This window comes from Pan paniscus, chromosome 18, assembly GCF_029289425.2.
Source record: "Pan paniscus chromosome 18, NHGRI_mPanPan1-v2.0_pri, whole genome shotgun sequence".
NCBI classification, from domain to species: Eukaryota; Metazoa; Chordata; class Mammalia; order Primates; family Hominidae; genus Pan; species Pan paniscus.
The window spans coordinates 23,558,352-23,576,850 of record NC_073267.2 but is presented as its reverse complement, the minus strand read 5'-3'; the positions used below and the strand labels follow the sequence as shown (position 1 = coordinate 23,576,850).

At 40.0% G+C, this 18,499-nt stretch overlaps 1 protein-coding gene across 2 annotated transcripts in view; it reads left to right on the top strand.

The window, feature by feature from the left end:
* LOC117977931 (putative L-type amino acid transporter 1-like protein MLAS) overlaps positions 1 to 18,499 on the top strand; it is a 38,090-nt gene that overhangs the window by 15,552 nt on the left and 4,039 nt on the right. For both annotated transcript variants that reach the window (XM_055099986.2, XM_055099985.2), the window contains exons 2-5: positions 13,036 to 13,172; positions 14,519 to 14,591; positions 15,492 to 15,610; positions 17,341 to 17,513. In XM_055099986.2, coding sequence (XP_054955961.2) covers positions 13,036 to 13,172; positions 14,519 to 14,591; positions 15,492 to 15,610; positions 17,341 to 17,508 — 497 coding nt within the window. In that variant the 3' untranslated portion in view covers positions 17,509 to 17,513. The remainder of the gene's footprint in view (positions 1 to 13,035; positions 13,173 to 14,518; positions 14,592 to 15,491; positions 15,611 to 17,340; positions 17,514 to 18,499) is intronic.

Here is an 18,499-nt window from a genome sequence, read left to right as displayed (position 1 = left end):
TCTGTGAAGAGTCCAGGCTATTAGATTGATAGAGGGAGAAAGGCAGTTAAAGGGTTTTTTTGTTTTTTGTTTTTTTTGAGTCAGAGTCTCACACTATTGCCCGGTCTGGAGTGCAATGGCGCGACCTCGGCTCACTGCAACCTCCACCTCCGGGGTTCAAGTAGTTCTCCTGCCTCAGCCTCCCAACTAGCTGGGATTACAGGCGCCCACCACCACACCCGGCTAATTTTTTGTATTTTTAGTAGAGACGGGGTTTCACTATGTTGCCCAGGCTGGTCTCAAACTCCTGACCTCATGATCTGCCTGCCTCGCCCTCCCAAAGTGCTGGGATTACAGGCGTGAGCCACCGTGCCCGGCCTTATTTTCTTAATTTTTAAATTTATTTTATTATTATTATTATTATTATTATTATTATTATTATTATTATTATTATTTTTGAGATGGAGTCTCTCTGCCGCCCAGGCTGGAGCACAATGGTGCAATCTCGGCTCACTGCAACCTCTGCCTCCCGGATTCGAGCGATTCTCCTGCCTCAGCCTCCTGAGTAGCTGGGATTGCAGGCGCCCGCCACCACGCCTGGCTGATATTTGTATTTTTAGTAGAGACGGGGTTTCACTACATTGGCCAGGCTGGTCTTGAACTCCTGACCTCATGATCCACCCACCTTGGCCTCCCAAAGTGCTGGGATTACCAGCGTGAGCCACCGCACCCGGCCTTTAGTTTTTTTTTGAGACAGAGTCTCGGTCTGTCACCAGGCTGGAGTGTAGTGGCACGATCTCGGCTCACTGCAAGCTCTGCCTCCCAGGTTCAAACGATTCCCCTGCCTCAGCCTCCCAAGTAGCTGGGACTACAGGTGCGTGCCACCACGCGCAGGTAATTTTATTTTTTCTATTTTAGTAGAGACGGGGTTTCACCATGTTGGCCAGGGTGGTCTCAATCTCCTGACCTTATGATCTGCCTGCCTTCGCCTCCCAAAGTGCTGGGATTACAGGCGTGAGCCACCGTGCCCGGCCATTTTTTGTTTTTGTTTTTGTTTTTTTTAAAGTAAGACTTTTGAGAGTGCTCGTATGTTGATGATGTGATAAGCAGTAGTAAAATGGGAGATTTTGCAACGTACAAAAGAAATAGGCCGGGTGCAGTGGCTCAAGCCTGTAATCCCAGCACTTTGGGGAGGCCAAGGTGGGTGGATCATGAGGTCAGGAGATCGAGACCATCCTGGCTAACATGGTGAAACCCCGTCTCTACTAAAAATACAAAAAATTAGCCGGGCGTGGTGGTGGGCGCCTGTAGTCCCAGCTACTTGGGAGGATGAGGCAGGAGAATGGCGTGAATCTGGGAGGCAGTGAGTCGAGATCACGCCACTGCACTTCAGCCTGGGCGACAGAGCGATTCTACATCTCAAAAAAAAAAAAAAGACAAGACATACCCTGGAAAATGGGGGGAATAGACAGATCCAGATGATTTCTATGGATAGGAGGTTTATTTGTTCCATTATGCGAAGATGATGGGAAGAACAGCTGTATGTGCAGATGCAGGTGAATTTGTGGATATATTGGAAGATGACAGGCAGTGATGGAGTGTTGAAGAGCTCAAACATTAGACAGTACTGGGTCTGAGTTCTGACTCTGCCTTTTACAAGCTGTGCAACCTTAGGCCAGTTATGAAACGTTAGTTATCAAGTTATAACTAATAGGATTGTGTTGAACACGAAATGACATGATAAACATATGTAAACTGCTTGGATCAGTTGCCCACTAGCTCTTGTTAGGAGCTAAAATGTTAGCTCTTGCTGAGGGTGCTGTCAAATGGCTTCTATTTCTCATGGAGCAGAAATCTATAAGGTCATCCACTGGTAGTGGTGGGAGAAGGAAGAAGGTGCAGAAAGTTTTACAGATGTTTTGGAAAGGAAAGAAACCTGGTGAGGGAAATGTGGGCAGCATCAGAGGCCCACTTGAAGTCAGAGAAAAGGAGCATTGGGGCATGGAGGTGAGGGGGTACTTTCTTCAGCTTTTCTCTGAAGACAATTGTGCATGTGAAACAAGGGTTAAAATCAGATCTATTGCCCTCCTGGATTTATTGGCTTCGTTTGCTCTTTCTGGCTAATTTGATTGGAGTTCTGAAAATAGAGAATATTAGAGGTTCCTTGGAAGGAAAATAAGCAACACTGAAGTCAAATCTTTATCATGTTTGCTAGAAATGTTATTAAAAAACAAAATTTATGGCCGGGTGCAGTGGCTTATGCCTGTAATCCCAACCCTTTGGGAGGCTGAGGTGAGTGGATCACTTGAGCTCAGGAGTGCGAGACCAGCTTGGGCAACATTTTGGGAATGTTGTAGAGAATGGGACAAAAAAATACAAAAGTTGCTGGGCGTGGTGGAGTAAGCCTGTGGTCTCAGCTACTTGGGAGGCTGATGTGGGAGGTTTGCTTGAGCTCGGATTGCACCACTGCACTCTAGCCTGGGTGACAGTGTGAGACCCTTTTTCAAAACAAGCAACTTTTTTTGAGCTACAGTATATTTAATGGTTTTAAATATGAGTGCAGAGTAAGAGGGAGTCCAGTCCATAAGATGACCCTTGCTTCTAATACTAGTTGCAAGTTTGGGGGTTCCCAAGACCACTCTTTTTTTTTTTTTTGAGACAGGGCCTCTCTCTGTCACCCAGGCGAGAGTGCAGTGGCATGATCACGGCTCACTGCACCCTGAACTCCTCCCTCCCAGGTTCAGGCAGTCCTCCTACCTCAGCCACCTGAGTTGCTGGATCTATGGGCACACACCACCTCGCCTGGCTAGTTTTTCTATATTTTTTAGAGACAGTTTCACCATATTGCCAGGCTGGTCTCAAACTCCTGAGCTCAAGTGATCTGCCTGCCTGGGCCTCCCGAAGTGCTGGGATTACAGGCTTGAGTCACTGTGCCTGGCCAAGACCACTCTTAGGTTGGATGATTTCCAGGAGGACTCACTAGAACTCATTGAAAGCTCTCATACCCATGGTTAGAGTTTATTGCAGTTTAGGGATTCAGATTAGAATGAGCCAAGGGTAGAGGTGCATAGGGCAGAGTTCGGGGAAGTTCCAAATGTTGGAGTTTCGAATTGTCCTGTCCCTGTAGAGTTGTGAAAAATGACACCTTCCTGGTGGCACTGGTGTGCGACCATACTCATGGATTATTGCCAACCAAGGAAGCTCACTCTATTTTTTATGTCCAGCGTTTTTACTGGGGTTCCATGGTTGCATGCCCATGTGGCTAACCTTAGTCTCCAGCCCCACTGGAGGCCAAGCTGATCCATGTGACTCAAAGCCCCCACCATAAGCCACATTATTAGACTCTGCTGTGGCCTAAAGCCCCCAGATGAACAAGGACACTTTCCCCCACCGCTGCCCCCCCCTTTTTTTTTGGAGATAGTCTTGCTCTGTTGCCCAGGCTGGAGTGCAGTGGCATGATCTCAGCTCACTGAAACCTCAGCCTCCTGAGTAGCTGGGATTATTACAGGTGCCCGTCACCATGCCTGGCTAATTTTTGTATTTTTAGTAGAGACAGGTTTCACCATGCTGGCCAGGCTGGTCTCAAAATGCTGACCTCAAGCGATCTGCCCGCCTTGGCCTCCCAAAGTGCTGGGATTACAGGTGTGAGCCACTGCTCCTGGCCAGGACCCTCTTATTAGGTATGACATTTCAAGAGTTTAGAGATTACCTTCCAGAATTCACAGGTAAAAGCCAGACCTCTCGTTGGTGAAGATACAATTCTTGACAATTTTACAATAGTTAAGTATATTTTATCAGTCTATATTGGCTGTTTAGTTGACAGACAGTTAAAAATTGGTGACAGTCCAGATGTGGTCACTCATGCTTCTAATCCTAGCATTTTGGGAGGCTGAGGTGGGAGGATTGCTTGAGTCCAGGAATTTGAGAGCAGCCTGAGCAACATAATCAGACACCTGTCTCCAAAAAACATAAAAATAAAAAATTAGCTAAATGGAGTGGCATGCACCTGCGGTCCCAGCTGTTTGAGAGGCTGAACCCATGAGGTCGAGGCTGCACCCATGAGGTCGAGGCTGCAGTGAGCTATGGTCATGCCAGTGCACTCCAGCCTGGGTGACAGAGTGAGACCCTGTCTCAAAAAAGGAAACAAATCACCCATAAATGGATAATTAAGATTTGGTTATTATAGACACTTAATACTTAGGTAGCTAAGCTAGTTTTACCAATAAATTATATTAATTTAATATTTCAGTATTGCAAAACTGATGCATACTCATTTACAATTTTGACATGGAATGGTTCTGTTTTGTTTTATTAAATTTGAACTTAAAAGTTCTCTGCAAGAAGAGATTTGTATAATAAATTCCCTGAGCCTCTCAAATTAATATTTTAGCCATAGACTCATATTTAGAGCAGTGTTTCTAATGTAATGATACAAGGCCCAGGGTTATTCATAGTTTCACCCTTTCTCTTATTCCTCATTAAAGCATGTTTGAATCCAGGTAAGAGGCATTACAGGGGAAAACCTTGAATTTATTTTTGAAGGGTAAATCATTTCCAAGTGGTATTAACCATTAGTATGGAAAGCAACATATCCTATAACTGCTCTGTGACAGTGAGACTATCTTTGCTACTTTAGAGAATAAGTACATTCCTACTTCATTGGCTTTAGTGCAAATCTCATTTCCTGGTTTATATCCATTACAAATTAGATCTCACCATGAGAGCAAAATCCCTTAATAAACCTAGGTAAAAGCAATTTGAAGTAATATGATGCTTACTCCAGTGACACCACTAGGTGTGGTGTTTGCATCAAGTCATTTTGGGGTGCTTTATGGAAATGCTTCCTAGTAGGGAAGTCCCTGACTTCACACTTTCCAGAGATGACGCTCTCTCTCTTTTTCTCTCTAATACTTACAAGAATGGACTGCAAGGCTACATTTAGTCAGGCGATACCATCCCCAGCACATGGTGGCTTGTTGGTGTGAGGTCTAAGGATTCCGGTCATTTGAAACGAATGGCCTCCTAGATTTGTGGCATTTTTCTGTATATTGAGAATAGGTAACTAAAATAAGTGGTAACTATATTTGCATGTGATTTGTATGTTATAGTTAACATTTAAATTCTCTTATGTACTAAAATTTTTTTGGTTGCCACATTAAGCCTCTTTATCCTGTAAGGCACAGAGTGGCTTTCCACCTGAATTTTTGCTTTAATGTATGAACCCTAATGGGACTATAGTTCAACTAAAGGCACCTAACTCATGAATGATATTTGCTCCATGTTTGAACAACAAATGTTTTAACCCACTGTCTTCACTAATATCGTAACGACTGTCTTACAGATTGACTTGATGCAAAACATCCCAAAGGCGATTTTTGAGGTATGAGCTTTAGAAACTTACCTCTCATGTGGCATGTACATCAGGCTTTAACTTCAGTTTGATCGTTTTGGGGAAATTTATGCATTTCTTTTTTTTTCTCTCCATGATATTTTTAGAATATTAAAGGGGCTGTAGAGGTATTTTTGGATCCTTGCTAGGATTCTTAGACTTAACAGATAGATTTTCTTTTTTCACTAAATTGAGACACTAATTCTGGCAGATGATATCCCTTTCAGCTCTTCTAACTAGCCTAACATTCATGCCTGCTTCTTGGAGTTCAAATCTGCAGTTTCTATTTTGTGGCTTTGATTGCCTCATTTTAAGTGCTCATTTCCGTTCTTTAACAGTTCTCTATTTATTGGACTGGGATGATCTTGTTGGTGCTAACAGCCTGACATTGACATTTTTTGAAACCTAAGCAGTCAAGATTGTATAAAAATAGAAATTTCTTATAAATGCTAAACCATTTTGTGCTTTTCGGTTCAGAATGCTTACAACCTGAGTTCTGGTTGGGGATGCTTTGATCAATTTGTATTAAAATAATTTGGCAACTAGGGAGTTTTCAGGTGTTTCTGAGACGGTGGCTCTATTCCAGTTTTTTTTGTTATATTTCTGAAAACACAGATTTTTTTTGGGAAAAAAATCTCAGTGTTCATAACTGAGGGGATTTAGAAACCTTATTTCTAACCAACGGGGAAGCTGCTCCTGGTTTTACAGTTTAGTTGGAAATCAGATGCTTCCTAGTTGGAAACACATTGTTGGTAGCAACAGATGACCTGCTTTCTTCAGTGAAGTATTTAAGGTGCTCTATATTGACTGTAAAAACTTGTTTTGATTATATTCATATACTCATGAACTGTTTGTACATTGTCTTTTAGACTGGAAACTTTGAGTTTATTTTGTATTATGGTCATAACAACTTTTAACATACCCTGCAAACTAAGTGTTTCTTTATAATTCATTATCTTATTTTAGCCTGACAACAACCTTACATGTTAGATAGGTATCATCCTCATTTTATGCAAGAGACAACCAAGGCTTGGAGATCAAGTAATTTGTGCAAAGGCACACATACTTTTCAGTGCTGGAGCTGGGATTTGAGCCCAGATCTTTTTTTAACTTGTATTTTCTGCTGCCTTATGGTACTACTGTGTCACCAGAAAATGATACAAACATTTAACTCTTAATAGTAAAGGTAGTGTAGGAGATAAGTAAACATGATGAAAACAGGAAGTGAAGATATGTTTAAATATTGGCAGACTTCAGTTATCTTTGTGTTTCTGAATTAGTCAAGTGCTTATTTTATTCGCTCATCTAATAAGAGCTTACTGTGGCATACATATAAAGTTCAAACCCTGTCAGAAAAGATTATAAGCTCTCTTACGTTTCAGTCTCCTTTCAGAAAGTAATGGTATGCTATGATTTATATAGACGCATGTTAAATGTGCTATTTGTAGGTACATAAGGAATGTCTTTTCATTAGTTTAAAAAAGTTATGGTCCGTTGAGTTAATATTTTAATGCTTATAGACTTAGTATACTCAGAAAATATTCTCATACATTTTTCTTGAAATTCCATAGATTTTATTTTCCCTTATGTTCGAAGTACTTAGCTTTATGAATAAGTGAACTCTGAATATTAGAAGATACTCCTTATGGAGCCTTAGTCATTTTAGTATGCTAGGTTTTGAATTTCATGAAGTTTCAGATTGAGATCCTTTATAAGTAATGACTTGTACCAGTTAGATATCCAAGTTTAATTGGACCTATTGTCTGCATTCTGTATTAACAGTGATTGCAGTAAGTGCAGATCAAGGTGTCCAACTGATTGAGCTCATGCAAAGTTTTATGTTTAGTATTTTTGGGAGCAAGGAAAGACTAATAAACTCTAAACGAAATATATACAGTATACAAACACTGCTGTCACTTTTACACCATAGAGGGAGGGGCAAAGCGTAGAAGAATAGGTTAGTTTCTGGCCTTGCCAGTGTCCTAAACTTTTCTAAAAGATTCAGGTTCTAAAAGGTTGAGAAAGCATTTTTAGTAAATATCATAGAAGTGATTTTCTTTTTCTTTTTTTTTTTCTTCCCTCAAAGTTGTTCCTCTCAGGAGAAAATCAGTAGGGGAAGAACTTACTTGGATTTTTCATATGCTATAACAGATTATTTTGTTGTCTTCTTTCTTGATAGTTTATGATTGATGGCTGAAAGAGTAACACTCATGAGAAGTCTTGTAACTCAGCTCTGTTTTACTTATGAGGCAGTTGAAGCATAGAGCAGATACTTAGATGAGGACACACTTTTACCCTTGGCTGTACCCTACTTGTTTACTAATAAGCATCAGGTATTATTCTAAACAGAACCTGAATTTTAAATAGATTACGAACTACAACTTTCCGATATAACTTTATTGCATTTCTGATACCTTTTATTTTCTTAAAATGTCTTCTTTTTTACTTTTGAAAATTTTGATTGCTACTCTTTACAATTAAGGCATCTTCAATGGGGTCTTCAATACTACAGTACCTAATCAGTACTTAGAAAATAACTTGGTAAGACATTGCCCGTCCCTGACATGCTGCCAGTGTTTTTTATTTTTATGACAGGAAAGGCTGAAATGTTTTGACTGATTAACCCTCTCCATGGGGGGAGAATTTAGAAAGAATTATTCTTATTATCAAGTCATGTGAGGAGAACACTGGACCAGAGTAACCAATTGTCCTGTTTTGCCTGGGACAGGAGACTTTCAATGCTAAAACCAGCAAAGTCACCCTAATCCCAGTAGTGATTCATATTTCTGAATGGGTCTTTAGAACAGTAGAAGAGACTGAAAAGTTGGCATTTCATCCATTGAGAATCTCTTCCCAGTGAAAGACTTCTTATTAGACGGCTGAGTGCTTACATATAATATATAGTACATATTACACTAAATACAATAGTAATGGTTAAATGTAAAATTTGGGAGAAGAGAGGCTTGTTTAAAGAAAGATTTATTTATGTTATTTAAAGTTCTAATAAACTTTTCTCTTTTTATAGAACTGATAGTGCATCAGCCGACCCAGGTAATTTAAAATATTCTTCATCCAGAGATAGAGGTGGTTCTTCCTCTTACGGACTGCAACCTTCAAATTCAGCTGTGGTGTCTCGGCAAAGGCACGATGATACCAGAGTCCACGCTGACATACAGAATGACGAAAAGGGTATATATATTTTCTTATTGCTACAAGCATGTTTTTTGAACCTACCTATCCCACCTTCCTGCCTTCTTACACCCCCAACTTTCTCGCTTTCTTCTAATATATTTAAAATACGAATAACAAATGCAGTGTTATTTCTGAAAACTTTATAGGACATTTATCCACTTTATTATTTTTAAAATTTAAAATTTTTCCATACATAATTCATCAATGCAGTTTTCTTACAAAAAAGATACAATACTATTTTTGTTTTTATTTTCAAAAATATTTAGCTAAGGTTGAAGTTCCTCTTGGCTACTGTCTCTAAACTTCAAGAAAGTTTTAAAACAAGGTGCAAAATTTGATTTAATTTAGTTTTCATTTCTTTGCTTATTTTCCAATGAAGGGATCAAAATAAAATTAATTTAACTTCAAAGGTGTATTAAAAGAAATGAAAATGATTTTCAAGGCAGACAGTACAGGAAAAAGGTAGGAGAAGCAAAGGCTGGTTGAGCTGCAGATTGAGTAATAAGATCCTGAGCTATCAGGAAATTGACTGAATGAAACGAACAATCATATTTAAATGACGTACACATGGCTGTTTGTAGGTGGCTACAGTGTCAGTGGGGGATCTGGGGAAAATACTTATGGTCGGAAGTCGTTGGGGCAAGAGCTGAGGGTTAACAATGTGACCAGCCCTGAGTTCACCAGTGTTCAGCATGGCAGTCGTGCTTTAGCCACCAAAGACATGAGGAAATCACAGGGTAAGGCTGGGAAAACGGGGACCAATCACATACACCTTCCAAAGACTTGTATCTCCTCTTATTCTGGATGCCTCTTACTAATGCCTTGCAAAGGCATAAGTTGATTAGCCTACTGTGCAGGTAAAAATTGTTTACATTCTTTTCCTGTGAATTGTTAATTTCCCACTAGAAAGGCTATAGTACATTTTAAAAGAGAATTCTCTTAAAACAAGATTAGAAGACTGGATAAGATCTTACAGAAAAGGTTTACCCAATTATCGTGGATATTGAATGTATAGTGCATAGTAGGCTCCTACTACAGCAAGTCCTTGAACTCTTGGGCCTGTGGAGGATATAGATATATATAGAGAGGGGGTACTTTTCTGTCTTTTTTTTTTTTTTTTTTCTCTCTTTTAAGTTCAGGGTACATGTGCAGGATGTACAGGTTTGTTATGTAGGTAAACGTGTGCCATGGTAGTTTGCTGCACAGATCATCCCATCATCTAGGTATTAAACCCAGCATCCATTAAGCTATTCTTGCTGATGCTCTCCTTCCCCCCGCCCCCTAGAGTGGGTACTTTTCTGGTTTGTTTGTTGTTGTTGTTTTCAATATATTTTTTTGAGACAGAGTCTTGCTCTGTCACCCAGGCTGGAGTGCAGTGCTGCAATCTCTGCTCACTGCAACCTCTGCCTCCCAGGTTCAAGTGATTCTCGTGCCTCAGCCTCCCAAGTAGCTGGGATTACAGGTGCATGCCACCACACCCAGCTGATTTTTGCATTTTTAGTGGAGACAGGGTTTCACCATGTTGGCCAGGCTGGTCTCGAACTCCTGACCTCAAGTAATCACACGTGCTCATTACAGGCATGAGCCACCAGGCCCTGCCTTGAGTGGGCACTTTTCTAAAGTTAAATACACTGATAGCATTTCTGCCTTATGACGTAGCCTCACTGTATAGGTGAGTGCCTTGGAAGTTCAGAGGATTGGCCGGGTGCAGCGGCTCACGCCTGTAATCCCAGCACTTTGGGAGGCCGAGACGGGCAAATCACGAGGTCAGGAGATCGAGACCATCCTGGCTAACACGGTGAAACCCTGTCTCTACTGAAAATACAAAAAATTAGCTGGGTGCGGTGGCGGGCGCCTGTAGTCCCAGCTACTCGGGAGGCTGAGGCAGGAGAATGGTGTGAACCCGGGAGGCAGAGCTTGCAGTGAGCTGAGTGCGCCACTGCACTCCAGCCTGGGTGACAGAGCGAGACTCCGTCTCAAAAAACAACAACAAAAAAGAAAGTTCAGAGGATTAGAGGTAATGATAATTTTTTTCCTTAAAGAGAAATTTATCGGTAAAGCTGAGTTATGGGCTTTGTCAGATGTAATTACTTTTTGGACATTTAGTTTTTGACTTTTTTTTTTTTTTTTTATTCTGTGTGTGTGCTTCGTGTATCTTGGTGAAAATCTTTGTGCCTGTAGCTTTTATTGTTGGTATATAACTTTTAAAAAACGGATTTCTTTTTATGTTTTCACAAGTGGAATGAATTCAAAGGCTATGTATGCTGTTTGTTAAAATAGAGTGTTTGAAGCCTTAGACTTATGATATTATAGAAGCTAAACAGCGACTCTAAAGTAGTTCAGTAAAGAATTCCTCTTCTTCAAAGGCTCAGGGTCATGTAGTTTGCTAGTGACAGAATTGTAAGTAGAGCCTAATTTCCCAGCTGGTAACTTGAGGACATTTTTGGTATCTGTCCTTATTGAAATACTCTATGGGCTAGGGATTTGTAAAAATCCTATTCTTCTCTCAGACATTGTAGTTTCTTTTTTTTTTTTTTTTTTTTAACTTAAATTCAGGATACAAGTGCAGATTTGTTACACTGGTAAACTTGTGTCATGAGGGTTTGTAGTATAGATTATTTTATCACCCAGGTATTAAGCCTGGTACCCATTGGTTGTTTCTCTTGATCCTCTCCCTCCTCCCACCCCCCACCCTCCAAAAGGATCCAGTGTGTGTTGTTCCCCTTGTAGTTATTTATTTATTTATTTATTTATGAGATGGAGTATCTCCCTGTCACCCAGGCTGGAGTGCAATGGCGTGATCTCAGGTCACTGCAGCCTCCACCTCCCAGATTAAAGTGATTCTCCTGCCTCAGCCTCCCGAGTAGCTGGGATTACAGGAGCGTGCCACCACGCCCGGCTAATTTTTTGTATCTTTAGTAGAGATGAGGTTCCACCATGTTGGCCAGGCAGGTCTCAAACTCCTGACCCCGTGATCTGCCCTCCTCGGCCTCCCAAAATGCTGGGATTACAGGTGTGAGCCACCATGCCCAGCCTTCTGGTTTCTTTTATTATCAATTTTTTCTCATACCTTAGAAATGAAACTGTCAGACCCTTTGTGATTTGTTGTTTACGTATGTATTGGCTAATTATGGTAAATAGCACAGTTGAAAATGTTTTGCAAAAATTGAGTTTTTTGTTTTGTTTTGTTTTCTGAGACAGTCTCGCTCTGTCACCCAGGCTGGAATGCGCTAGTGTGATTTCACTGCAACCTTTGCTTCCCAGGCTAAAGCGATCCTCCCACCTCAGCCTCCTGAGTAGCTGGGCCACTGTGCCCAGCTAATTTTTGTATTTTTCGTAGAGATGGGGTTGTACCATGTTGCCAAGGCTGGTCTCGAACTCCTGGGCTCAAGTGATCTGCCTGCCTTGGCCTTCCAAAGTGCTGGGTAATTACAGGCAAGAGCCACCTCGCCCAGCAAAAATCTAGTTGTTAAAGGCATCGTTAATATACTAATAGTATTCACTATTGTTTGCTTGTTCTTGTGATTAAAAAATAAGGGGAGAAAAGTTGTGGTTTGCTACCTTTCTAGTGGAGGCATGCCTTGCATGTGGTAGATGATAATTAGACATTTGTTGAACTAAATGTGTGATTATGGCTCCCCAAAACTTCATCCCAGGGAAATGATGATAATGTGAATAAGAGGCTTTCCTCCAGTGGGATACCTAGATGATAAGTAGAAGCCTATATCCTGTTTTTACTCGATTGAGACTTTATCCATACCCCTTGGAAGTTGTTTAATTTACCTACACCCAGGCTCTTTACCTTCATGTTGAAAACAGTTTGGAATGGACCCAAAGAAAGTTGTTACTAAGGCCTTTCTTTTTTCTCTCCCAGCCAGTCCTCTGGAATGAGGTGTTCAGTTGGCCTAGGGTTATTCATTTCTCGTTTCCTTCAGCAAATATTTTTTTGAGGGTCTGTTATGTGCCAGGCACTCTGCTGGGATTTGGAATACAGAGTTGAACAAAAGAGCGATAGGACCTATATTCCCTGAGCTTTTATTGACCAGTGGACTGTGACTTTTGATGTAATTTTATTTTTGAGAGAGGGTCTTGCTCTGTCACCCAGGCTGGAGTGCAATGGGGTGATCTCGGCTCACTGCAACCTCCGCCTCAGGGGCTCCAGTGATTCTCCTGCCTCAGCCTCCCGAGTAGCTGGGACTACAGGTGCACACCACCTTGGCTGGCTAGTTTATGTAATTTTTTGTGTGTCTGTGGAGACAGGGTTTCACCATGTTGCCCAGGCTGGTCTCAAACTCCTGAACTCATGTGATCTACCCGCCTTCCAAAGTACTGGGATTACAGGCATGAGCCACCATGATAATTTAATTATTATTTAAATAATTTTTAATTTTAAAAATTTAAAAATTATTTTGAAATTTAAAAATTCCTTTGCTTATGTATACTCAGTGGACAACAAAACATTTATATATTCACAGAGAGATCGATGTCTTATTGTGATGAGTCTCGACTGTCAAATCTTCTTCGGAGGATCACCCGGGAAAACGACCGAGACCGAAGATTGGCTACTGTAAAGCAGTTGAAAGAATTTATTCAGCAACCAGAAAATAAGCTGGTAAGTATAGTATGTTTGGAAATATGAGGATTTTTGTGTTTCCATAATAAACTAGGTAATGCTACCTTGAGTAGTTTAAGAATGGGGAAAGTCTGTATTATGATGATCAAGAACTTAATGCTCTCTAATATGTAATTTCTTTTTCTTCTTAAAGACAAGATCTTGCTCTGTCGCCCAGGCTGGAGTGCAGTGGCACAATCATAGCTCACTGCAGTCTGAAACTCCTGGATTCAAGCTATCCTCCCGCTGTGGCCTCCTGAGTAGCTGGGACTTCAGGCATGTGCCACTACACCTGGCTGAGGTGGAAGAATCACTTGAGCCCAGGAATTCAGGGTTGCAGTGAGATATGATCACACCTCTGCATGTCAACCTGGGCGACAGAGGGAGTCCTTGTCTCTTAAAACAACAACAGAAATGTAACAAAGTATAGGAAGGGTTAAATTTTTTTCTTCAGTTTCTTTACACCAATTAAGAACTTGATATGGGCCAGGTGTGGTGGCTCATGCATGTAATGCCAGCATTTTGGGAGGCCAAGGTAGGCGGATCACCTGAGTTCAGGAGTTCGATACCAGCCTGCCCAACATAGTGAAGCCCCATCTCTACTAAAACTACAAAATTAGCTGGGCGTGGTGGCACATGACCGTAATTCCAGCTACATGGGAGGCTGTGGCAGGAGAATCACTTGAACCCAGGAGACGGAGGTTGCAGTGAGCTGAGATCACGCCATTGCACTCCAGCCTGGGCGAAAAGAGTGAAACTCCATCTTAAAAAAAAAAAAGAACTTGACAATGAGCAGGAGAAAATTAATGAAAATGTTCTAGTGAGGCAGATGACACTTGGATCAAAGCAAGTTTCTCCTCCTTCCAAATTTTATTATGAGTAGTTTCAAATATATAGCAAGTTGAAAGAATTTGACATTGAATCTGTTAAACCCGTCATCTAATTTTTGTCGTTAACATTTTACCCTAAATACTGCCTTGTCACATATCTCTCCATCTATCCCTCCATCCGTCAGTCAATTTTTCAAATGGATTTCAAAGTAAATGAAACAAGCTTTTTGAGTTTATTTTTTTGTTGATGATCACAGCTCTATGTTTCCAGTGGGTGAATTTCTTTCATAGGCTGAAAGGAAACATGACATTCCTGATACATGCTCATTGGGGAGTGGGAATAATAAAGAAAGTAAAGTACTGTTGAATTATAATTATAATTATAAAGTACTGTTGAATGTCAAGTAGGTAGAACATAGATGCTCCTTTTAGGATCTTTTGCTGTGAAATGGTCCGCAGGTGAATGGCAGTAATATCTTAAAATGATTGGCCCCCTCTCTCTTTGTTTCCATCAAGGATACAGTTGGTATATTAGTTGGATGGCATAGAGATCATACTCAGAAACCTTCGCTCATGCAGCAGGTATCTGGTAAGTCTTGCAGCCTATACCAGTTATTTAAATACTGTCGGGGAGGAGCAGTGGTCCCCCAGTGACCATCTATCAATGCCATTTCTTGAATAATGCAAGAAAACTAATTCAGAGAAATGTTTTATTGTAAATGAACATGACTTGTTAGCTAAATATATATTTTCAGAGGAAATTACTAGTAGGTGGGTAGAGTAAATACAGACAGGACTTCCCCAAGTTATTTGTAGTTTGTACTGGTAGGAAAGTATATGGTAAGAATATATTGCAGTGGCAATACCCTGAAGTGGACAATGGAAGATCCAAGTTATTTGTCACATTTTATTGTTTTTCTGGTTTTTTTTTAAAAAAGGAAATATAGGGTTAATTTGGAGAATTGTCATAAATGAGAAATGGTTTTGTTTCCCATTTTTTTGGAGTTAAGTGAATGACTAGCGTGGCTCATTTGCACATTTCAGCTTGTTTCAAGTGTCATAGTTTCTCGTAACTTACTTGGTGTAATAAACTTTTGAAAATAAGATATTCAGGTGATAGTGGTCTGTTTCATTTTCACTGAGGAGATGAGTATACACCTTTAATGGTTAGATGTGGCCCTGGGATTAGCCAGGCCAATGGTAGATTGTGGCATTTTAGTCTTAAGTCATGTGTAGTGACAATATAGATATGAAATTTACTGAAAAAGTAAGGAAATAACATGTACGTGTTAATTTCTGCATAAATTAAAGAGGTATTAATTAAAGAGGTATTGGTTAATCGTGATCAGTATGTTTAGCAGTCTTAATTTTATGACATAGGACATGTTTTAGGGTATGCTGCTTGAAAACCAGATACTTTTTGAAAGAAACCTCTTATATTTTTTTAATTTGGATTTTTTGGTGTTTTTTCTCCCCCCTACCCTTTCAGAATTTCTTATGCGATTCCAAGGGTGGTTGCAGAGTTTGGAGCCATTTTGGGTAGCTGATCTTGCATTTTCTACGCCTCTTGTTGGTCAGTTTCTAGAAGACATGGAAGCATATGCTGAGGTGAGTATATAGAAAGCTGTTTCTTAAAATTTTGGTTAAGAAAAAATCTTAAATTGTGCTAGATTTATTTTAAAATGGCTCAGACCTCCTGACATTTAAGCAGAAATAAGCCCATTGCAATATTTTGAAAAAAAATTTTTTTTTGAGACGGAGTCTCGCTCTGTCACTCAGGCTGGAGTGCAATGGCACGATCTCAGCTCACTGCAACCTCCACCTCCTGGGTTCAAATGATTCTCCTGCCTCAGCCTCCTGAGTAGCTGGAATTACAGGTGCCCGCCACTACGCCCAGCTAATTTTTGTATTTTTAGTAGAGACAGGGTTTCACCATGTTGGCCAGGCTGGTCTCAAACTCCTGACCACTGGTGATCCAGCCGCGTCGGCCTCCCAAAGTGCTGGGATTATAGGCATGAGCCCCCGTGCCCAGTCAGTATTTTAAACATTTATTTCAGATGTGTTTAAGTTACCAGGAAAATTACTGGAGAGACTAAAAGAAACGTTGCAAGCTTCGTATTTCGCAAAGCTTTACATACTCTCGGTAGCTGGTATTTTTCTGAAGACATATTTTGTTATTTATTTTTATTTTTTGTTCCCAGTCTTCAGAGTCTTAAAGCAAATTGATGTTGTGTTATAAAAAAACACAAAACACCAAAAGCTCCTAAAGATTTTCCTCTTACATATGTACAGGAGATCTTGAATCGTACTTTGGAGGACAAGCCTTGGCTTCAGCCAGCTTTTGTGGCTGTACGAATATAGCATAGGAGCTTTAAGAGCGCTGCTGAAGCCTCTGTTACTGGTACTTGGCTTTTCTGGCCCCACCGTCATGGCTTAACTCTGTGCCATCTCTTATCTGAATCTCTTTGTGTTTCTCCCCTATTCAGATCAACCAGTCAAGGCTCCCATAAAGATTTTGGCCTCATCTTGTTTTTTTCATCTTTGCTGCTTGTAGTCAACAGGAATTCAGTACCTTTAGCTGTACTGATGTGTTTACTCTTTCCTAGAAAAGCAAGGAAATGTTTTGCTTCTGCGTTGTTTTTTCTTTGCCCCCACACCTAGAATGTCTTTTTTCACAGCCCACGTTTAAAGCTGATCTACCTCTCATAAGCCACACATTCTAGTTTGTAGAGATGCTTCCCCTTGTTATCCTTAAGATCTCATTCTCTTCTGTTATTTTGGTGCTTAATTATAGGTAGATGTATACATTGGTTCTAGTATCCTAGTTTTTGCGAATCTTGTCCTTTTCATATATCGTACTTCTTCAGTTACACATCTGTAGACCAGGTCTTGTAATCTCCCTTTGCTCTTCATGTGCATGCTCTTGGTTTGGAGGACTTACTGTTGAGCTGAGTGGCTCAAAGAATACCTAGAATGAGATTTTTAGCCAAAAACGAATTCAGGAGTGGCAGAAGCTTCCGTCTTCATTTATACCTACATATAACTAGAGCATATGTGCTAGAATTTATTTTTCCCCAACAGCTTTCTGAGTTGATTTAAGAGATTATTTCCTTAATTTGTTGTCTATTGGGTTTAATGTTGGCTTTTTGAAATAATTAGGTAAAACCCATTTTTATATTCAGAGTCATGAATATTCTCATGGGCCACAGTTCTCTTTCTAAAAGCCTAAAAATCTATTCTAAAATGAATTGATTGAAATATTTTAGAGTTTTTTTTTTTTTTTTTTTTTTTTTTAAACAATGTACTACTTATTAAGAATGCTGTGAATTCACATCTAGGACCTCAGCCATGTGGCCTCTGGGGAATCAGTGGATGAAGACGTCCCTCCTCCATCAGTGTCATTACCAAAGCTGGCTGCGCTTCTCCGGGTATTTAGTACTGTGGTGAGGAGCATTGGGGAACGCCTCAGCCCAATTCGGGCCCTCCAGTTACTGAGGCATACGTAACAGATGTAAGTGCTTTTGGGCATTTGAAGTGTCATTCAAAAATAAAATTGTTTTACATTGTAAATGCTTCTCTTTACCAGGTGAACTGTTATTAATCCTTCATTTGTTTAGCATGTATGTATGTATGTATATATGTATATATTGTCTGACTGCTTTCTTAAATAACCAGAAAAGCAGGGAATCCTGTTATATCTCATCCTCCTTTCATCCAACTCCCCTACCCTCCCATGACAAAAGGCCACTCTGAATTTTTAAATCTTATTCTTTCATTTTTAAATAATATTTCTTATAATTTTACTTTTAAATTATTGGGTTTCCTTTTAGTTTTTCAGCATATTACGAATAGCACACTATAGGAGAAGCCTCAGAAAGTAATCTTCTCTGAGCATAAGATGGAACTCATATGAAAACTTGTGTATCATTATATTCTTTGATAGCCTGATATCAAAGAACCTAAACAAATTAAAAATGAGGTAGCTAGATTGCCACACTTCAGCAGCCTCAGACATTAGCTGCACTGTATATAGCACATCCAATGAGGGTTCAGTGGAAAAGACACAAGAAATGAACCCCAGGCATTGTACTCTGCTTTGAATAAGGAGAAAGAAGCATGTGTGATACAGTCATAAAAAATTTAATCTAACTGATGAAAATTTTACCGTCAGGATAAAACTCGCTTTTAGGAGCATATACTTTTGCTGAACATGTTGCTAAATAAAATAGGATATTGATTATATAGTAAGTTGTGTGCTTGAGCAGAAATGTCAGAACTGAAAGATAAATGAAACCAGCATATCGGTATTTTAAACCAATATGGTTTCAAAATGGTTTAATATCTTTGCTTCATTTTTAATGTCTAAAAGGTGGTTGTTTGAAGACTGTACAGAGTTGAAATAAAAAGCCGTTAATTCAGACATAAAATAAAAGGGACATAATTTATAGGATAGGTGTATATTGATTTATGAGGATCTTTTAGGCCTTTGAGAATGGT